Source organism: Cuculus canorus, chromosome 12, assembly GCF_017976375.1.
Source record: "Cuculus canorus isolate bCucCan1 chromosome 12, bCucCan1.pri, whole genome shotgun sequence".
Taxonomy (NCBI): Eukaryota; Metazoa; Chordata; class Aves; order Cuculiformes; family Cuculidae; genus Cuculus; species Cuculus canorus.
Window position 1 is genome coordinate 525,304 of NC_071412.1, and position 21,175 is coordinate 546,478.

At 61.5% G+C, this 21,175-nt stretch overlaps 2 protein-coding genes across 4 annotated transcripts; both read left to right on the forward strand.

The window, feature by feature from the left end:
• Positions 1 to 182: 182 nt before the first annotated feature.
• Positions 183 to 10,003, forward strand: AP3S2 (adaptor related protein complex 3 subunit sigma 2). 3 transcript variants are annotated; one of them, XM_009557695.2, is made up of 6 exons: positions 254 to 427; positions 1,440 to 1,531; positions 1,789 to 1,900; positions 4,894 to 4,965; positions 8,624 to 8,731; positions 9,260 to 10,003. In XM_009557695.2, exons 1-6 carry the CDS (start codon positions 359 to 361, stop codon positions 9,386 to 9,388), a joined length of 582 nt encoding a protein of 193 aa, XP_009555990.2. In that variant the 5' UTR covers positions 254 to 358; the 3' UTR covers positions 9,389 to 10,003. The 3 variants fall into 3 exon arrangements, with proteins under 3 accessions (XP_053934086.1, XP_053934087.1, XP_009555990.2); XM_054078111.1 differs by lacking the exons at positions 4,894 to 4,965; positions 8,624 to 8,731; positions 9,260 to 10,003 and adding an exon at positions 2,868 to 3,707 and having other exon boundaries at positions 183 to 427; XM_054078112.1 differs by lacking the exons at positions 4,894 to 4,965; positions 8,624 to 8,731; positions 9,260 to 10,003 and adding an exon at positions 2,871 to 3,707 and having other exon boundaries at positions 185 to 427.
• Positions 10,004 to 12,549: 2,546 nt separating this feature from the next.
• Positions 12,550 to 20,924, forward strand: ANPEP (alanyl aminopeptidase, membrane). The gene is made up of 21 exons (XM_054078174.1): positions 12,550 to 12,853; positions 15,053 to 15,999; positions 16,228 to 16,373; positions 16,457 to 16,593; positions 16,680 to 16,806; positions 16,908 to 17,062; positions 17,137 to 17,250; positions 17,366 to 17,509; positions 17,603 to 17,668; positions 17,815 to 17,880; positions 18,006 to 18,178; positions 18,270 to 18,346; positions 18,460 to 18,593; positions 18,680 to 18,735; positions 18,856 to 19,003; positions 19,129 to 19,220; positions 19,337 to 19,447; positions 19,532 to 19,699; positions 19,773 to 19,913; positions 20,108 to 20,189; positions 20,413 to 20,924. The coding sequence occupies exons 2-21, from the start codon at positions 15,365 to 15,367 to the stop codon at positions 20,566 to 20,568; spliced, it is 2,928 nt and encodes a 975-aa protein (XP_053934149.1). The 5' UTR covers positions 12,550 to 12,853; positions 15,053 to 15,364; the 3' UTR covers positions 20,569 to 20,924.
• Positions 20,925 to 21,175: the final 251 nt, after the last annotated feature.

A 21,175-nucleotide genomic window follows, 5' to 3' on the forward strand; every position in this document is an offset into this window, starting at 1 on the left:
GGGCGTGGTTTGCGCCAGGCCCCGCCCAAAGCGGCCCCGCGCGCCGCGGCTGTAGCGCCCCCTGGCGGCGCGGGTGGGGCGTGCGGGTCCCCGCGGGGCCGGTGGTGGTGCCGGTGCGTAGTCCCCGCGGCGCCGGTGCGTAGTCCCCGCGGCGCCGGTGCGGGTCCCGCGGGTCGTTGCGGTGCCGGTGCGGGTCTTCGCCGCAGCCCCGGTCTCAGCCTCCTCCCGGAGCACCGCCCCCGCATTTCCGGCAGCGTTTCCTGCAGCGTTTCCTGCAGGGGGCGGGGCCGCTCGCCCTGGTTCGGCTGCCGGTGGCGGTTCTGCTCCGGTTCCTGCCCCGTCCCCCCCGGCCGCCGGGATGATTAACGCCATCCTGGTGTTCAACAACCACGGGAAACCGCGGCTCGTCCGCTTCTACCAGCGCCTGGTGCGGGCACCGCGGCCGGGGCGGGGACCGGGGCCGGGGACCAGGACGGGAACAGAGACCGGGATGGGGACTGGGACAGCCCCGCGGGGAGGGCCTTGGGGTGCTGATCCGTGAGGAGCTCGACATGAGCCAGAAATGTGTGCTCACAGCCCAGAAGGGCAGCTGTGAGGGGGGGGATTCTGCCCCTCTGCTCCTCTCTTGTGAGACCTCATCTGGAGTATTGTGTCCAGTTCTGGAATCCTTAAAGTAAGAAGGATATGGAGCTGTTGGAACGGGTCCAGAGGAGGCTCCAAAGATGATGCGAGCGCTGGAGCACCTCCCATACGAGGACAGGCTGAGAGAGTTGGGGTTCAGCCTGGAGAAGAGAAGGCTCCGAGACCTTAGAGTGACCTTCCAGTACCTGAAGGGTTTACAGGAAAGCTGGGGAGGGGCTGTTCATAAAGGCTTGTGGGGATGGGATGAGGGGAAACGGAAATAAACCAGAGAGGGGCGGATTTAGACTGCACATTAGGAAGAATTTCTTCGCAGAAAATGAACACTTAGGCAAGGGAAGGTGTGGCTGCCCCATCCCTGGTGGTGTTCAAGGCCAGGTTGGATGGGCCTTGGGCAGCCTGATCCGTGGGAGGTGTCCCTGCCCATGGCAGGGGGGTTGGAACTGGATGATCTTTGAGGTCCCTTCCAACCCTAACTGTTCTATGATTCTATGACAGGGATGGGGACAGGGACCAGGATGGGGACTAGAATGAGGACAGGGACCGGGATGGGGACAGGGACCAGGACCATGGACCACCTGTGGGGCTGGGTCCCTGAGCCTGGTGTGGGGCTGGGGGTGCTGGGGGGACTTGCCTGGGGCTGGGGAGCCCTGCCTTGTCCCTGGGGCTACTGGATGGCCGTGTCTCCCGGGGCTGTCCCTGCAGTGCCAGGGCTGGCCGGGAGCTGCCAGCTGACAGCATCCCTCAGGGGGAGCAGGGAGTCCCCCTCAGCACGCCCATGGGTTCTCGCCTCCCTGCAGGCGGAGGAGGTCCAGCAGCAGATAATCCGGGAGACTTTCCACCTGGTGCTGAAGCGGGATGAGCACATCTGCAACTTCCTCGAGTGCGGCAGGTAACCCCTGACCCCTGGTCTGGGGCTCTCCCCTCAGTGGGGACTGTCCCCTTGTCCAGGGGCTGTGCAGGGCTGTCCCCTTGTCCAGGGCTGTCCCCTCACCTGGGGGCTCTATGGGGCTGTCTCCTTGGCCCGGGGCTGCACAGGGCTGTCTGACTGTTCCCCTTGGCCAGGACTGTCCTCTCAGCCAGGGCTGTCCCCTCGGTGGGGGCTGCCTCCCCCCACCCAGACCCTCCGCTCTCCTCGTGTCTCCACAGCCTCTTTGGTGGCTCAGACTACAAGCTGATCTACCGCCACTACGCCACACTCTACTTCGTCTTCTGCGTGGACTCCTCAGAGAGCGAACTGGGCATCCTGGACCTCATCCAGGTCAGTATCGCTGCAGTGGGATTTGCTGGCGTGTCCCCGGCCCTGGTGCACCTCGTGTTGGTGCCATCTCGGTGCTGGGCCTTCTGGAAGACACCGAGTAGCTGCTCAGGGGGCTGCACTGGGCAGGGGGAGCTGCGTGAGCTGACACACAGCTCCTCTACCTGGGAGCTGTGGGGGAGGCAAGCCAAATTTTTTTAAATAATAGAAACCTAGAATCATAGAATCATGGGATGATTTGAGTTGGAAGGGACCCCAAAGCCCATCCAGTTCCACCCGTGCCATGGTGGATAGGCATGTGGACACCTCCCACTGGATCAGGGGGCTCATAGCCCCATCCAACCTGTCCTTGAACACCTCCAGGGATGGGGTATTCACAGCTTCCCTGGGCAACCTGGGCCAGTGCCTCCTCACCCTCATTGTGAAGAATTTCCTCCTTATGCCTAGTCTAAATCTGCCCCTAGAAACCTAAAATCATTTAGGTTGGAAAAGACCCTTAAGAACATTGAGCCCAACTGTTAATCATAGAGCACCAGGTTGGAAGGGACCTCAAGTATCATCTGATGCCACTGTTCTTGGCAGAAGCATGAGCCAGATGAGGCGGCCCAGCCCAGTCTTAAAGTGCTGGAGAATCTCCTGCTTCCCTGGGGAGATGATTCCAGTGGGTGATGATTGTTCTTATTGTGAAATATTTTCCTCTTATGACTAACTGGAATCTCCCCAGGAGTCACTTGTACCCATTGCCCCTCGTGTTCTCCATGTGACTCCTTATAAAAGGGAGTGTTCATCTTCGTTGTGCCACCCTTTAAACACTGGACCATGGAGATGAGGTCTCCCCTTAGCTCTCATTTCCCAGGGCTGAACGAACCCTGTCCTCTCACCGTTCCCTCACATGGCAGGCTTCCCTTCCGATCACCTTTGTGGCACTTCTCTAGACCCTCTGCAGCCTTTCCATCTCTCTTTTCCATAGCAGGGACCAAAACTGAACATAGCATTCCAGGAGTGCCTGACAAGTACTGAAGAGACCGGGATAATGACTTCTGTATCTCTGCTGGCGATGTCCTTGTTGGTGCAGCCCCACGTCCTGTGGCCATGCTTTGCCGCAGCAGCAGCAGCCTGTTCACTCACATGGAGCTTGGTCACCAACAGGACCTCCAGGGCCCTTTCCACACAGCTGCTCCCCAGCCTGTGCTGCACTCCTGGGTTGTGTTTTCCCAGGTCCAAGACCTTATATTTGTCCTTGTTGAACTTCATAAGGTTCCTGTTAGCCTCCTCTTCCAGCCTATCCAGGTCTTCCTGCAGGGTGTCTATCCCTTCCAAAGTGTCCACTTCCCTGCTCAGTTTGGTATCATAGAACCTTAGAATTTCCTGAGTTGGAAGGGCCCCACAAGGATCATCAAGTCCAACTCCTGTCCCTGCACAGGACAACCCCAACATTCACACCATGGGGCTGAGGATCTTGGCCAAATGCTTCTGGAATATCGTCAGGCTTGGTGCTGTGACGGCTTCCCTGGGAGCTGTTCCAGTGCTCCACCACCCTCTGGGTGAAGAACCTTCTCCTAGCGTCTAATCTAACTCTCCCCTGGTGCATCTTGCTGCCATTCCCTTGGGTCCAGAAAGAAGAGCTCAGCACCTGCTCCTGCTCCTCCTCCTCCCCTTGTGATGAAGGTGCAGACCATGATGAGGTCTCCCCTCAGACTCTTCTTTCCAGGCTGAACAGACCCAGTGACTTCAGCCGCTCCTCACACAGCTTCTCCTCTAAACCCTTCACCAACTTATCAGCAAATAAAACAAGAGTTAACCCGGCGCGGCCGGCGCGGCCGGCTCCACCACTGAACCACGTCCATAAACACCACATCTCCATGTCTTCCCATCCCCCCCTAGAGGGATGGGAACTCCACCCCTTCCCTGGGCAGCCTCTGTCAGTGCTGACAGCCCTTTCTGGGAAGGAATTTGTCCCAATATCTTCCTCTGGCACAACCTGAGGCTGTTTCCTCTCATCCTGTCACTTGTTCCTTAGGAACAGAGCCCAACCCCACCCTGGATCCAACCTCCTTTCCAGGAGTTGCAGAGAGTGATGAGGTCTCCCCTCAGCCTCCTCCAGACTAAACAGCCCCAGGTCCCTCAGCCACTCCCACAAGTTCTGGGCTTCAGAGGTTTCCCAGCTCCGTTCCCCTTCTCTGGACGTGCTCCAGACCCTCAACGTCTTTCTTGCAGTGAGGAGACCAGAATGACAAGTGCATTTTTGGAATTGATTTCAAGAGCTGTGGATGTGTAAAGGGTCCTTTGCTAAACCTGGCTACCAGCCAGCGGGAGTGTGTCAGCCCGGAGCAGGCAGGAGCTGCTTGCCTTGCTCAGGTCATCTGCTCTCTGATCACAATTTCCCATAACTCAGCCCTAAGACACGGGACTGGGAGGAATCCTGGTGCTGGTGTCCTGGTCCGCTGCAGCTGCTGTGTACGGAGTGGGCCTGCAGCATACTACAACAGCTGAGTCTCGTGGTTTGGTGCCCTTGACCTTGTGTCAACCCCCTTGAGCTGGGTTTGCACCCTTGCAACAAGAGGGTCTGGGCATGCATTGCTGCGGTGATGGAGCGCCCTCCAAGCTGAGTTGGCCAGAGCCACACTTCAGCTCTTGCCACTGGTCCCGTGCCAAGACAAGCTCTTTCATTGGCATCTTTGGGCTCCTCGCCCTGGTTTCTGTGGGGCAGTGAGGACCGGCACCAGCGCCCGTGATCTCCTGACGCACGCTGCCACCACGGGACTGGGATCCCGGTCAGCTCCTGGCACTGGGGCTGCCTGGCTTTGCCCTGGGAACAGTCACTCTGGCTGTTGAAGGGATGAGGAGCTGCTGCGAGGGTTTTGGCCCCGCTCAGGGCAGCAGCCAGGGGTGCAGCGAGTGCGCTCACAGGTTTTGTGCCTGCAGATCCTGGAGCCTTGTGCGGGAAGCATCATCCTGTGCCCTTCCCTACTGACCTTCCCTTCCTGCCACCGCAGGTGTTTGTGGAGACGCTGGATAAGTGCTTTGAGAATGTCTGTGAGCTGGACCTTATCTTCCACATGGACAAGGTAGGTTGTAGAGTCCGTGTGCTCATCCAGTGCCTGTCTGCCCCAGATCCCCAAAGCCCTGCGCTCTAGCAGGCAGGAGCCAGTCCAGCCTCAGGCTGTGGAGCCCTTTGGGGGAGGCTGTTGGTATGTTAGGGGTCACTTTTTGGGGAGAGATTGAAATCCTGGGGGGTGGAATTTGTCAGCATGGGGTCATCTTAAGCCGCTGTCGTCGTGCCCTCCAAGAGATCTGAGCTGGTGGGCTTTGTTCCGAGCCCTCCATGGGTCACCAGGCTCTTGGCTCCCAGAGCTCGCCCTGTTGCCGGCTGTGCTTGCTCTGTGTGGGCAAGTGATTGCCACCAGAGCCGTGGAGCCCTGCAGGTGGCAGGGATCTGTGTTGAGGCTTTGCTCTTGGTCTTTGGCACTGCCTGGTGCCAATGGAGCTGGGCAGGCTCTGGAATTGCACAGGGGCTTTTGCCTCCTCTGGCTGTGGGACCCATTGAAAGCCTTGTTGATATTGTACCAGAACTGCAGGAAAGAAAAGGGAAAGAACAATGGGAGTGTTTGGAATACAAACTGTTTGGTAAACTTTCCTTTGAGCCACAGCCTTTAATGCTTCCTCTTCAGCTGGATGGAGTTTCTGGGCGGAAACCTCTTTGGTCCTCTCCTAGATGGGGCTGCAGATAGCAAGGACCGTGCTTGGAGCGAGGAGAGGCTCAGTGCCATGTGCTGGGCTGGTGTTGCTGTTGATAAGGGCTTTCTGCTTTTGTTGAAGGCAAAACGTGGCAACAGTGAAAGAGGAATGGAAAAAAATCAATAAGGCTGTAAAACGTTCCCTTTCTGTTGGTGATTCCAACTCATGAACCTTGGCAAGGGTTAGCAAACCTCTGCAGGAGGCGACCTGGATTGACATCAAGGGCTGGCGAAGTGAAACTACGACTTCAGCGTTTGCTCGGCTGTGAGCTCTCTGAAGCATTCCAGCGTTGATTATCTTGTCAGCAAAGCACCCTGATCGAAGCGAGAGAAGGGTGAGAAAGGAGGAGGTCAGGAGAAAGGAGGAGTTCCTGCAGGAGAAGCGATGACCACCGCCCAGGTCACCTCTGGCCACACCGGGGAGGATGCGCTCTCTGTTTCGTTGTGCCACAAACAGAGACTCAGCAGCTTTGCCCCCACCTGCAGCCCCCAGGCCAAAAAGATTTCCCTGGTCTTGTTTGTTCTGCCAGCAGGGCAGGGAGGGCGCTTCCTCAGGACCTTCCTGCCAAGCGCTAGGCTCAACGCAGACCAGAGTTGGGAAGGTTTCGCCAGGAGTGGCCCTAGGCTCTGTCACTGTAGGCTCTCCGACCAGCCAGGCTTGTTTTCATCCACTGGTTCCTGGCCTTGCCTGCCATCCTTGTCCGCTGTTGTTGATCCTCTCCTCTCTCTCTTTGCCATCTCTTTATTTCCAAGGTGTGTTTGTGCTGAGTGCCCACTTCCAAGAGCTCAGTTGCAGATGGGCAGTGTTAGGGTGCTGGGAATTGGTGCATGTCCCGCTGGTCCCCATGTCCCGCTGATCCCCAGGTGTTCTCCTGGGATGCTGGGCAGGGCCCAGGGCTGCAGTGCTGCCTCGGGGCTCCCACGGAGCTCTTGCCACCAGGATATCCATTTGCCAAGAGCTGTACAGGGCACGGTGCTCCTGTCTGCTCTGGCCAATGGGTTGCAGAACTTGTGAGTGACCAGCTGGAGCTGGAGAAGTGAGGCCAATGTTGATGGGAAAGCACTGAGCTGTGGAGCAGAGACGTTGGCTGTGAACATTCCCGGCCCAGCAGGCTCTGGCAGGGGTCTCTGTGCAGCCGTGGGTCCTGCCGTTTTCCCTCATCGACCTAAGAGGTGCCCCACGCTCTGTATGCAGTGTGGGGTCCATAAGTAGGAGCTGCTGTGGGTGTTGGGTGCAGTGGGCTGGGGGGGTCTTCAGTGATATTGGGGTGTTTAGGCTGCCGGCTTTGGAAGCAGCAGCCTCGGAGCTGCGGGGATCTCTCTTTTGCGAGGGCAGGCTGGAGCCACAAAGCCATGGAGGTCTTGGAGGAGGCTCTTGCCCAACCTCAGCTTGGGCTTCGTACCTTGAAGAAGAACGTGACTTTCGCTCCACAGCTGCGAGGTCACGGAGAGGACAGAGTTCGTTCAGGAAGTGCTGTGTTTCGCTTTGGAAAACAAAGCTTTCTTGGGATTTCTGCCCTGTTGGTTTTGGTCCAAATTGGGCCAAAGCCAGATCTTAGAGGAACATTTCCTGCAGCCCAGATGCTCTCCTGTTGCAGGGAGCTGCTGGCACCAACCTGTGCATGTTTTCCAGGGTGGGCTGAGCTGAGGCTGTGCCACAGGACAGCGGGTCCAGTGCCACATGTGTCCCAAGAAGGTGCTGCATCACTGGTGCCGATGGTGTTGAAGCACTGGCAGAGGCTGCTCAAGACAGTGGTGGAGTCTCCATCCCTGGAGCGGTTCAAAACCCATGGAGATGTAGCACTTTGGGACACCGTTTAGCAGTCACAGTGGGGTTGTGTTGGTGGTTGGACTGGCTGAGCTGAGAGGTCTTTTCCAACCATAACTATTCCTATTCTTATTCCTATTCCTATTCCTATTCCTATTCCTATTCCTATTCCTATTCCTATTCCATTCTCTGGTCCTGCACTCCTCGCTGCTCCTGGCGCTGTCGGAGCAGGACGGGACCCATGAGGAGCCCGGGAACACATCAGGCTGGCTGTTCGCATGGAGCTGGCTTTCTCCCTTCTGGCACATTCTTCAGTTTGCTTTGTTTTTCCAGCAATGCCCTGGCAGTGTTTGCTATACAGTGTTTGGAAGCACAACTGCCCTCGTGAAGCCATAAAACTATATAACTGAACCATCTTCCCATAATAGCCTATTTCATGGAAGTAACCAGAGACCCATAAATCCATTATCTGCGGTGCGGTTCTTGGGAGCTGCTGATTTAGCAGGGAAGGCTGGACCGTGCAGGTGATGGAGTCGAAGGTGCATTGCAGCTCCAGCATTGTTTCCTTGTTTCCCCTCTCAAACCACGAGGGGCCAGTTCTCCTGCTGGTTCTCCCTGGTGGGCCCTGGTGGGGGATGGCAGAGGGGAGCAGCTCTGAGACAGCCCTGTTTCACCTTTGGACTCAGCAGACCCTGGAGAAGAGAGCAGAATCGAGGCACTTTTGTGCTGGTTCTGTTTGTGTTGTAGCCTCGTTTTTCCTAAGAGAAAGTGAAGTTGGGCTCTGGCCTGGCTCTCTGGGGAGGATAAACTGGTTCTGGTGGCTCCGGGAGACCCTGGGGTCTTGGCTGCTCCATGGGCTTCTCTCCAGCCTGGAGCTGTGCTCCAGTGGGACCCAGGCCCTGGCCCAGGCACGGATCAGACCTCTAGGAGGTGTTGGAGATGGCACAGCCAAGGCCCTGGCCTCTCTGGGGTGACATTTGCTCCTGCCCCTGTGGTTAAATGTTCTCTAGAGCAGAGGTGCGAGCAGTAAATGGGGCTGCTAGACCCCCCTGTGCTGGAAGACCACAGCTCCCCTCTTGATCTCCAGGTTGCTGGGGCTGAATTTGCCTCTCTTGGGCAAATGTCAGCCCCCAATGTGCTTCCATACCAGCTAGCAGGCACCCAGCCAGTCCGTGAGCCAGGCTAGGTTTGCAGCCTAACCCTCTTCCCCTCCCCTTGCAGGTCCACCACATCTTGCAGGAGATGGTGATAGGTGGCATGGTGCTGGAGACCAACATGAACGAGATCGTGGCGCAGGTGGAAGCCCAGAGCAAGCTGGAGAAGGCGGAGGTGAGTGGTGATGCTGCAGCCCTGCCCTGCGGGAGGCTGCAAGGAAGAGCAACCTGAGGGGTCTGGAGCTGTGTGGGGCATCCCCGGTACCCCCAATCCCTGCCTGCTGGAGCCCTGGCAAGAGGGACATCCCTACCCCAGCTCTGCTCCGTGCTCTTGAGGAGCGCAGAGAGCAGCCCGAGTGTATGAATGGTTGTTCCTGTCAAGGTTAATAACCTGAGGTAGGAACAGTTTATTGCCCCTGTTCGTGCCATCGTTGGGAAGATGTGGCACCGCGCTGCCGCTCCCCATGCCGTGTGAGGAATGGGAGTGGGTCCGTCAGCAGGGTGGGAGGTGGTTGTAGGTGCTGATCCCCAGCTGAGCTACATGGGGGGGGACGTGGCCAGGCCTTGGGGCTCGGGAGAGGCAGGGCACGGTTCGGGGGTGCTTCTGCAGCAAAACACAGGGCTGGGGTGGAAGCAGCCTGGAGCCCCTCGAAATGGCGCTGGAGGTAAGGGGCTGGCAGTCTCTGCTCCTTCCCGTTGTCAGGGAGGCCTCTCGGCCGCTCCTTCCCGTGCTGTCTCGGCTGTGAAGAACATCAACCTGCCAGAGATCCCTCGCAACATCAACATCGGAGACATCAACATCAAAGTGCCCAACCTCTCACAGTTCATGTGAGCGTGCCGTGGCGGGGAGCGCTGCCCATGCAGTGCCGTGGCTCTGCAGGGCTGTTCCTGCCCCTGCTGGGTCTCATGATGGGATTCACTGCAGCCTGGGCTGGCTGGCAGAGTGTAGGGAGCCGTGGTGGGGCTGTCTGCCTCTCCATCACCTTGGATCTGGGCTCCATTTGGCTCTCTGGTCTCCCAACAAGGGTGGCCTTTCTTCCTCTCCCTGTGGGTGTGCAGCCTCTGTCCTCACTTGCGGGGAAAAGCCAGATCCTGCCTCTCCTGGGATTTTGGGTTGTAAAAATGCACCTGTAGCAGATGGCTCCTGGAGGGGGCATAGGTTGTCATCTCCTCCACTCTCCCCAGGCTGGGCTGTCCTGTGCTCTGCCCAGCGTCCTTCTGCCTGCCCTGGTCCTGCTCGCTGTGCCTGCACCCCAGGCTGGAGTTGGTGCAGGGGTTGCTCGTCTGAGGTCTGGAGACAGGGCCAGCAGGGTGGTTCCTGCCGGGGCAGGAGACACCAGCAGCACCCACTGCCTGGGCTGGCGGCTGGGTCGGGGCCAGGCTGGGGCCTCCTGGTGCGTGTCCCTGTGTCCCAATAAACCAGCGTGTCACCCTGTGTCTGTCTGTGGCGTGTGCTGCTGGCCGAGACTGGAGGAGCACTGGGAGGGGGCTGAGGGGCTGCAGCCCTGGGGGCTCTCGCCTGGTGGATGCTGGTGGCCGGGCTGCTGCGTGGGGTGGGAAATGGGGCTCTGGACCCCAGCCAGGGGTTGCTGCGATGGTGTCCCTGTCTGCACCCTGCCCGCGCCGTCCTGCCAGCTTTCCTGCCTGCTCTCAGACATGGAGCATCCCTGCTCCACTCTCCAGGCAGCTGCAAGCCTGGGATGCTGTGGGGCTGGGGGCAGTGGGGCTGGTCCTGGGGGCTGCAGTGAGCGTGGCTGCAGGGGACGGGCCAGGCAGTCGGTCCCCGAGCAGCGGGGCCGTGGCTCCATCTGGCCACCAGCCTCGGGGCTGGCTCAGGGGCCCCTTCCTCTGCTTCCCCTCCAGCTCTGCCTCCACTTCCCTCCCTGGCCGGTGACTCTGCCTGGAAGGAATTTTCCTGCCATCTCGCCTCCCTGCAGCTTAACCCTTCCCCAACTGGCTATGAGCCACCACCTGCTGCTCGTGGGGTCAGGGGGCCAGGCAACCTGCTTCTTCCTCTTCTCTGCCAGCCCCCATCCTCCTCCTTCCATCGGCTGCTGGAGTAGCACGATGGAAGGAGCAGGTGAGCGATGCTCCTGGCTGTGTCCTGAGGCTGGACACAGGGTCTGCTGGGCACTGGGAGGGTTGGAGAGGAAAGCTCTGGTTTCTCCCATGGCAAGGAACCATGTGGTGCCCGTGTCCTGCTCTGCTCCAGGCCTGGGACACAGGATCTGGTGGGCACCAGGATGGTTGAAGAGGAAAACTACATCTTGCCTTGGGGCAAGGAGCTAACTACGTGTTCACTGGCCCAGGCTGCCCAGGGAATTTGTGGCTGCCCATCCCTGGAGGTGTTCAAGGACAGGTTGGATGGAACCTTGAGCATCCTGGTCCAGTGGGAGGTGTCCCTGCCCATGGATGATTTTTGAGGACCCTTCCAACTCAAACCATTCCACTATTCTATGATCCCTTGACCCCAGCAGTGCAGCCCCAGCCTCCTCGGGGCTGGCTGCCCAGGAACCCTGGCGTCAGGACCCCAGTGACCTGGCCAGAACAGAGGGTGGAGGCTATGGTGAAGATAAGTCCTGGCTACTGCTGTGGGCAGCACGATTCCTGCCCAGGGCAGGGCTGGGAGGCACCTGGCGCTGGCAATGGCCCTGAGTGCCCCAGGGGGCTGCAGCGGGGTCCCCAGACCCCTCCTGCGCCCCGAGGCGAGCTGGGGGGACACAGCATCTGCAGGGCTGCCCGGGGGGCTCAGCGTGGGGTCTGGAGATGTGGCTGGGCGTCCTGGCTGGCTCCCAGCTCCTGGCTCCCAGCCCCCTTGCCCGTCCCCCCTCGGGCTGTGCTTTGGCACCCATGGGCACTGATGGCACTGAGCTTAGCCAGGGTTTGCTTGCTGGAGCGTGCCCACCACCTCCAAGGTCCCATTCCATGGGAACAGGGATGGAGCCTGGCACCAGCCCAGCCCCTCGTACCTGCCGTACAGCAGCCAAGTGTTTATCCCGTGGAGCGCAGGACAAGCCGAGCTCCCAGCAAATCAGTCCATGCTCTCACCGCAGCCCCGCAAGGACCAGGACATCGCTGAACCCATCGCTGCGGAGCAGGGGGTGCCAGGTGGGGCTGGGGCACGGGGCTCTGGGCTTGGGGTGCTGAGTAGGGGGCACTGCCCAAGCAGAAACACCGTTCCCGGGGTGCCTGGGCACTGGGGGTGCTATGGGGAGGGGTGATGGTTTGTCCCCTTTCCTGCCACCTCCAGCAATGAGCATGTTGGCCAAGGCTGGTGTGAGGGAGGGGACTCCCAGCGGGACCCTGTGGACATTCAGGGTGTAGGGGCTGGGGGTATTTTGTCCCCAGCAGCAGGCACCATGGTCCCTGAGCTGCCTGGGGCTGGCAGGTGCCTCCAGTGCACATCCCTGAGTGAGGGTGTCCCGCCACCCAGGGATCTCATAGATTGGGGGACCCACAGCCCAGGGATCCCGCAGCCCAGAGGTCCTGCAGCCTGGGGGTCCTGCAACCCAGGGATCCCACAGCCTGGAGGTCCTGCAGCCCTGGGCTTCCACAGCCTGAGGTCCTTGCAGCCAGGGGGTTCCTGCAGCCCAGGCAGTTCCAGTGCCTGGGGGTCCCACAACCAGCCTGGGGGTCCTTGCAGCTCGGAGCTTCCTGCAACCTGGGGGTCCCACAACCTGGGGGTCCAGCAGCCCAGGGGTCCCACAACCTGGGGGTCCAGCAGCTGGTGTTCCCACAACTCCGGTGGTCGAGCTCTGCCTGGGGCTGGAGGTGCCAGATCCCCCTCGCCCTGTCCCCGCACCCGGTGTGTGGGAGCCCCTGCTGGGGCTGGGGTCCCCTGGGCTGGGGTCTGTGCCTCACTGCCCCCCGCTGCCCCCTGCCGCCCGGGCCCCGGGCCGGCCAGCAGCCCAGGGGTTAAGGGGGCGAGGAGGTTCGGGTTACTTCCCTTGCAGCTTTAGGAGGAAACTTTCCTCCCGCTGGCGGCTGAGCTAACGGAGCTGAGGGCGCAGGCAGCGCGCAAGGAGAGCGCAGGCAGGGGCGCAAGCAGGGTGCAGGCAGGGTTACAAGCAAAGTGCAGGCGGGGGGGCAAGCAGGGGTGCAAGCAGGGGCGCAAGCAAGGCGCAGGCAGGGGTGAAAGCAGGGGCACAAATAGAGTGCAAGCAGGGGCGCAGGCAGGTGCAGGCAGGGGTGCAGGCAGGGTGGAAGCAGCGTGCGCCCCTGGGCGCCTCGATGGGACTGTGGCTGGGGCAGCCGGGAGCCCCCCAGTCCCTCGCTCCCCTCAGCTGAGCACAGGAAGGTGAGTGGGGGTTGATGCTGCTGCCCGGACCCCCACGGGGGGCAGAACCTCCATCCTGGGGGTCTCTGTCCCAAGGGCTGCTGCAGAAGGGGCTGCGTGGATGTGTGAGCTGTGGGCTTGCGTGTTCAGGACTGAAGGGTTTGTGTATGCGGGGGTTATAGAGCCCATATGTGATGAGGGGGGGGATCTTGGGGTGTCTGTGGGGGTGCATGAGGTTACGAAGGGATCTGTGCCGTATGTGCATGTGAGATTATGGGGAGCATGGGACCAGAGCCTTAAGGGAACTGTGTGTCCACGTGGGTAACGCCCCACATCTGCGCCCGAGATGTTTGCGTGTGGGTTGTGGGACATGCGTGTGCGCTCTCTGCACGGGCTCTGTAGAGGGGAAGGCTTTGCAGTGGGGGTGCAGGAGCCTGTGTGCTCCTGGGCTGGGGTCACAGGGTGCAGGCAGCATGGGGACAGCACTCAGGAGGGGCGCTGGGTTGGCTGGTGTTAACAGGGGAGAAGCACATGAGGGGTTCAGCGTGGGGCTGAGCTGGAGTGGGTGCCAAGGGGCTCTGTGTGGGGAGGGTGCTGAGCTGGGGCGTAGCGTGCCCGTTGGTGTGGGATGGAGGGTGTGCGGGGTGCTGTCCCAGCCACAGTTCAGCACCCACTGTTCCACAAGCCTCGTCCTTTGGGACCAGGGCAGCATCCCGAGGCTGCTGTGCCAGGCACGGTGATGCCAGTGGGTGCAGCTGGGCTATGCTGGGGGAAGGGATGGTTCCCTGAGGACACCTCGCAGCCTCTTGCCATGTTTGACCCCTCCCCCAGACCTGTGGCACCCAGCAGGACCTGCCCATGTCACCCCCCCCCCCACAGAGACTGCATATTGGAAAGAGAGTTTCTGTTCCCAGGTTGAGATGCAGCACCTCCCCACCCTGCTCTGTGCAGGGACTTTGCTCCCTGGTGCCCGCTCTGCCACCCAGCATGGAAAAGCCTCTGGCAGAGCTCCAGGGCCAATCTGCAAGGCCACGGGGGGCTTGGGCTGCTCTCACTGCTGGGGCAGAGCTCTCACAGAGAATCGTGTGCCCCTGCCCTGTGCACCAGTGCCTGAGCCCCATCAGGTTTGCTTGGCTGCAGCCGCCCCTGGCTGGGGCTCTGTGCCATGGAGCCCAGGTGACACTGTGCCTGTGGGACCTGCTGCCTCCCAGCCGTGTGCCGTGCTGGCTGGGACCCCCAGCTTGCCCAGGCTGTGGCTGGCGGAGCGCAGCTGCGGTGCACGTGGGCTGGCAGCCGTGGGCACATGCCTGCTTGGGCTGGGTTCGTGGGATGTGGAGTTTGACCTTCACGTGCGAGGCAGGCGATGCAGCCTTGGACTTTGAGAGGGCTGTGGGCAGGGTGACCTCCTCCCCAGAGTGGTCGCGGGCTTCACCCTCCTCCTTCTCCCCTGCTGTGCTCCCTGCCAGGGCGACCTGTGTCCCTGTCAGGGTGAGCTGTGTCCCCGCCAGGGCGACCTGTGTCCCCGCCAGGGCGACCTGTGTCCCTGCCAGGGCGACCTGTGTCCCCGTCAGGGCGACCTGTGTCCCTGCCAGGGTGAGCTGTGTCCCTGCCAGGGCGACCTGTGTCCCCATCAGGGCGACCTGTGTCCCCGCCAGGGCGACCTGTGTCCCTGTCAGGGCGACTATGTCCCCGCCAGGGCGACCTGTGTCCCTGTCAGGGCGACCTGTGTCCCTGCCAGGGCGACCTGTGTCCCCATCAGGGCGAGCTCTGTCCCTGCCAGGGTGAGCTGTGTCCCCGCCAGGGCGACCTGTGTCCCTGTCAGGGTGAGCTGTGTCCCCATCAGGGCGACCTGTGTCCCTGCCAGGGTGAGCTGTGTCCCCACCAGGGTGACCTGTGTCCCCATCAGGGCGACCTGTGTCCCCGCCAGGGTGAGCTGTGCCCCCTGTCAGGGTGAGCTGTGTCCCCGCCAGGGTGACCTGTGTCCCCATCAGGACGAGCTGTGTCCCTGCCAGGGTGCAGGTGCTGCCCGGCTCCCACCGTGCCCTCAGTCCTGCTCCCCCACAGGCAGAGGGGCAGCTGGGACCCCTTGGTGCTGACATAGACCCTGTTACTTAAGGGCAAACAGGGTGACACTGAAACAGAGGCCGGGCTCCGGTGCTCATGGCAAGGTGGGGACGTGGCCACTGGCTGTGACCACCCACTTTGTTTCTCCTTTCGCAGGTGCTTGAGAGGGATCCCAAGCGCCCTGGCGCGCAGCCTGTGCCCGCTCCCCCGCTGCCCATCCCTGATGGTGCAATCGCCAGCTATGGGCTGTGCCCCTCGCTGCAGCGGCGCTGGGCATTAGAGCTCCTGCCACGCCGGGAGGCAGGCGGGTAGAAAGCTCATCCCGTGGGCTGTCGCTTCTCTGAGCCTCATGGTCATTTAATAGTTCACCCATTAACTTGGACTAATAAACCTTGTGGGAGCGAGAGGCTAAAAGCTGTGCCGGCTGGGCAGCACCTCCTTCGCGAGCACTGCTCCCACGGCCCCGCCATGGCGGCTGGATTCTTCATCAGCAAGAGCGTGGGCATTGTGGCCATCGTGCTGGGCCTGGGCGCCGTGGCCACCATCATCGCCCTCTCGGTGGTGTACGTGCAGGAGAAGAACAAGGTGACGAATCCTGGCACCGCTGACACCACCACCACAACTGTCCCTGACACCACCACCACGACTGTCCCTGACACCACCACCACGACTGTCCCCCCCACCACGGTCGAGCTGCCCTGGAACCGATGGAGGCTGCCAACAACGCTGGTCCCGGAATCCTACGAGGTGACTCTGCAGCCCTTCCTAACGCCCAACGCCAACAACATGTACATCTTTGAGGGCAACAGCAGCGTGATCTTCCTCTGCAAGGAAGCCACCGACCTCATCCTCATCCACAGCAACAAGCTGAATTACACCATGCAAGGCTCCTTCCACGCCTCACTGCAGGCAGTGGACGGCTCCAGCGTGCCCCCCATCACCAGTACCTGGCTGGAGACCCCCACCCAGTACCTGGTGGTGCAGCTGGGGGGTCTGCTGACGCAGGGCCAGCGCTACAAGCTCTTCAGCATATTCACCGGGGAGCTGGCTGACGACCTGGCCGGCTTCTACCGCAGCGAGTACACGGATGAGCTGGGCACCAGGTAGGGAGGGCAGGGAGCCAAGGTGGGGAGCCTGAGGATGGCAGAGGGCACAGGATAGGTTTGGGGCTCCTTACTCAGCAGGATGGGTGCGGGGAGCCTCTGTGCCCCTCTCTGTCCACACACTACCCCAGCGAGGAGGGGAGTGGGGAGCGCGTGGGGTGAGTGGAGGAGCCCAGGAGATGCCAGCACCTGTGCACCCCCCGGAGCACTGATGGGATTTGCTTGCAGGAAGGTGGTGGCCACTACGCAGATGCAGGCGGCCGATGCACGGAAAGCCTTCCCCTGCTTCGATGAGCCAGCCATGAAAGCCAACTTCACGGTGACGCTGATCCACCCCTCCAACCACACGGCTCTTTCCAACATGCCCATCAGTGGTGAGTGGGGTGAGGGAGCCCCAGCAGGGGTCCTGGGTTCCATCGGGGCTGTGCAGTGACCCCCCCTTCTCCACTCCCTGCAGACACCCAGCAGCTGCAGATCAACAGTGAGAGCTGGAATGTCACCAAATTTGAGACCACCCCTAGAATGTCCACTTATCTGCTGGCCTTCATCGTCAGTGAGTTCAGCCACGTGCACACCACCGCGGGGAATGTACTGGTAAGCTGAGGGTGGGGGGCACTCCCTGTCTGCCCAGGGGTCCTGGCACGGTCAGTGGCTGAGGCCCCGATCTCTCTCCCTTCCAGATCCGCATCTGGGGCCGCCCTACAGCCATCGCCGAGGGCCAGGGCAACTATGCACTCCAGGTGACTGGCCCCATCCTCAGCTTCTTTGAGGACCACTACAACACAACGTACCCGCTGCCCAAGTCCGGTGGGTGCCACGGGGCAGCCAGGGTGCTAGGTTGAGGGGTGGGGGGCATCTGTCCGGCACTGCGGCAGCCGTGCACCAACGGGACACCTCCAACCCCCCAGACCAGGTTGGCCTCCCCGACTTCAATGCGGGCGCTATGGAGAACTGGGGGCTGGTGACCTACCGGGAGAACTCTCTGCTCTTTGACGATGCCTACTCCTCCATCAGCAACAAGGAGCGGGTGGTGACGGTCATCGCCCATGAGCTGGCGCACCAGGTACCCACTGAGCCCCCTCGCTCGCCCCATCGGCTGATAGGGCCCGGCTGATGCCGTGCTGTGTCCCCCGGCAGTGGTTTGGGAACCTGGTGACGCTGCGCTGGTGGAATGACCTGTGGCTGAACGAGGGCTTCGCTTCCTATGTGGAATACCTGGGTGCCGACTCAGCAGAGAAATCCTGGCACATTGTGAGTGCTGGGAGCCGGGGTGCAGGGACCCCTCTGCCCCTGCCCTGTGCGGCTGCCCCCGCTGCCAGGAGGGCACACGCGGGGCTGAGGCGGGCACTGGCGCTCCTCCCTGCAGAAAGACCTGATGGTGCTGAACGAGCTGTACACGGTGATGGCGACGGACGCCCTGGCCACCTCCCACCCACTTTCGTTCCCCGAGGATGAAATCAACACCCCGGCCCAGATCAGCGAGGTCTTTGACAGCATCGCCTACAGCAAGGTGGGTGTGCAAGTCCTGCGTATGGGGGTTCTGGGGGATGAGGTGGGCTGCGGGGGGGCTCGGACCCACGGTCTCTGCCCCCCGTCTCCGCAGGGAGCGTCGGTGCTTCGGATGCTCTCTGACTTCCTCACTGATGATGTGTTCAAGAAGGGGTTGCAGGTGAGGCTCTGCCAGTGCCAGGGGGCACTGAGCCCCGCTGCGAGGTGGGTGTCTCATGGCAGGAGTCCCTTCCCTGGGTGCCCTGCGGGTGTCCTGCACCCCAGAGCTGCCCCTGCCCACCCGTCTCTCCTGGTGTTCTCCTGCAGTCCTACCTCCACAACTTTTCCTACTCAAACACTGTCTACACGGACCTATGGCTTCATTTGCAAGAGGTAGGAGGGGGCTGGCTGCTCCTGGCTGCTCCCCCTGACCCAGTTCCACACAGGGGGTGCAGTGCCAGCTGACCCACACGCCCCACCCCTGGCCCTGGTGACCCATGGCGCTGCCTTCTCCACAGGCTGCCCGGGAGAACAACATTGTGCTGCCCTACAACGTCAGCCACATCATGGACCGCTGGACACTGCAGATGGGCTTCCCTGTGGTGACCGTCAACACCCTCACTGGCACTGTCAACCAGAGCCACTTCCTGCTGGACCCCAACTCCGTGGTGGAGAGACCCTCTGCCTTCAAGTGAGTGGGGCGGGGGGCTGTGAGCGGCTGGGGGTATGGGGGGGCTGTGGGGGCGAGGGATGGTCCCACTGTCTTCCTGTCCCCGGCACAGCTACATCTGGATTGTCCCCATCACCTGGATGACACCTCAGGGCTCTGGGGACAGGTACTGGCTGACCCAAGTCTCAGGTATGGCACACCATGCCCAGGCATGGGGGTCTCGCTGCCACCTCCTTGCCGCAGTGGAGATAAGGGTCCCCCGGAGGTGCAGGTCTGTCAGACCCTCCTCTCCTCTACCTCAGAAACTAAAGACCAGTTCAAGGTGAACAGCCCGGACTGGCTCCTGCTGAACCTGAACGTCAGTGGGTACTTCCGTGTCAACTACAACCAGGAGAATTGGAACCATCTCCTCAACCAGCTCTCCACCAACCATCAGGTATGCGGGGCTGGACGGCGTGTGGGTCCCCACCCCATGCTCCCCACTCAAGGCTGCCCTGAGATGCTGTCTTTGCCTTCTTCCAGGTCATCCCTGTGATCAACCGTGCCCAGATCATCGATGACGCCTTTAACCTGGCCAGGTGAGCGGTGCTGACTGCCCCAGGTGCCCACCAGGGCGAGGAGGGCTGGCAGGGTGGGCACCCTGGGAGTGGGCAGCGGCCGTGGGGCCACGGAGCTGACACCACCCTCGCCCCTTGCAGGGCCAAATACATCAACGTTACTTTGGCTTTGCGCACCACACGGTTCCTGAGCAATGAGACGGAATACATGCCCTGGGAGGCAGCGCTGAACAATCTCCACTACTTCCAGCTGATGTTTGATCGCAGTGAGGTCTTTGGAGTGATGACGGTGAGCAGTGCCACCTGCCTGGCCCTCCCTGTGCCGGGGAAGTGGGGCGAGGGGCCGGGTCACCCAGTTCGGGCAAGGGGCTGCTGCCACTGCCACTGGGTGCTGACCGCCCTCCTGTCCCCCAGAAATACATACAGAAGCAGGTGACGCCTCTCTTCAACTACTACAAGAACATCACCAACAACTGGGTCTCCATCCCCAGTGGCTTGATGGACCAGTGAGTACAGCGGCTCCAGGGACAGGCAGGAGCCCCAGCATCTCTCCGACTGCGCCGGGATGGTGCCCGGCTGCCACGTGCTGGTCCCCAGCTATCTGTGTCCTCTCTCTGTCCAGGTACAATGAGATCAACGCCATCAGCACAGCCTGCTCCTACGGCATCACCGAGTGCCGGGACCTGGCCACCAGCTACTTCAGCCAGTGGCAGGCCAATGTCACCAACAACCCGTGAGTCCCCCGGGAGCCCCGGTGTGGCAGTGGGTGGTGGGCAGGGCAGGGGCACCCAGCTGACACAGCTCTTCTCTCCCGCAGGATCCCTCCGAACCTGCGCTCCTCCATCTACTGCAGCATCGTGGCCACAGGCGGGGAGGAGGCCTGGAACTTTATCTGGGAGAGGTTCAGAGAGGCCACTGTTGTGTCGGAGTCTGACAAGCTCCGCACAGCGCTCTCCTGCAGCACGCAGCCCTGGATCCTCAAACGGTGGGTGCGGGGGTTCCAGGTGGGCGCTGCGGCTCTATCCCCACCAGCCCCTCACCTGCTGGTGCCTCCCCAGGTATCTGGAGTACACCCTGGACCCCAGCAAAATCCGCAAGCAGGATGCCACCTCCACCATCAACAGCATTGCCAGCAACGTGGTGGGGCAGCCCTTGGCCTGGGACTTCATCTGCGACAACTGGAGGACGCTCTTCAGCCAGTGAGCATCTCACGGGGGGTGTTGGGGGGCTGGGGGCTGCAGGGGGCCGGCTGGGGCAGGCAGCATCCCCCATCTGCCTGTGCCCCTCGGGGAAGAGGGATGGCACCAGCCCTTTGTGCGGGGTCAGGGCAGCCTCAACCCCTGGTGCTGCTCAGTTTGGGGACCCCGGCTCAGCCATCCCTCTGCTCCTCCAGGTACGGGGGCGGCTCCTTCTCCTTCTCCCGGTTGATTTTATCAGTGACCCAGCGGTTTTCCTCGGAGTTTGAGCTGCAGCAGGTGAGCCAGATACTGGCAGGGTCCATGGGATCAGTGACCCCAGCCCCGGGCACAGCTCTGCACCGCTGGTGAATAACAACCTGCCCTTAGCCAGCGGTCCCTGGCAGGGGAGCTCCTGCCCCTGGCGTGCCCAGGGCTCTGGGCACCTTCCTTCCCCATCCCAGGCTGCCAGGGGGCTGTCGGGGCACCCTACACCTACTCCAGCCCCTCTTCTCCCTGGCAGCTGGAGCGGTTCAAGGCAGACAACCAGGACATCGGCTTTGGGTCGGGGACACGGGCGTTGGAGCAGGCGCTGGAAAGGACACGTGCCAACATCAACTGGGTGAAGGAGAACCAGGGCACGGTGCTGGCCTGGTTCCAGGGCGAGACTTCCAGCTAACTGTGTGGCCATGATGCCATGAAGCCTCCTCCTGGCCCGGCTGGCGCCCGATGGGCTGGCGGGGCCAAACCCGAACCTCCTGCAGCCCACATCCCACCGGACCCTCACCACTTCCCAAATCCATGCACTCCATTCTCTCCATCCCTAACGCTTCCTCCCAGTGTCCCCTGCCAGCCCGTTCCGCACCAGCCCGGCCACATCCGTTTCTGCTCGTGAGGGGCAGGGGCTGCTGCCTGTATGATGGGCAGTGCAGATGGGCCGGGGGGCTTTAGGCCGGGGGGGTCCCTGCTGCCCTGGGCAGCACTGGGTACTGCAGGCATGTGCAAAGCCGTGTGTGTGTGTGTGTGTAAATAAAGGCTTGCACATCAATTTTGCCAGCGGCCTTGGATGCTGGGGGGCCGTTGGGTGTTTGGTGGCTCTGTGGGGTGGCCGGGGAGGGGGGGCTGCGTGGGCAGGAAGCACCTGGGATCCCATGGTGGGCACGGGGCATCCGCGGAGCCCCCCGGGCCGTTAGGAGCCTGGTGTTAAGTGGCTCTGGGGGCTGTGCTGACGCCAGCCCCTCGGCCCCTCCGTCTGACGGCTGTGTGCGAGCTCTCCTGCTGAGGCC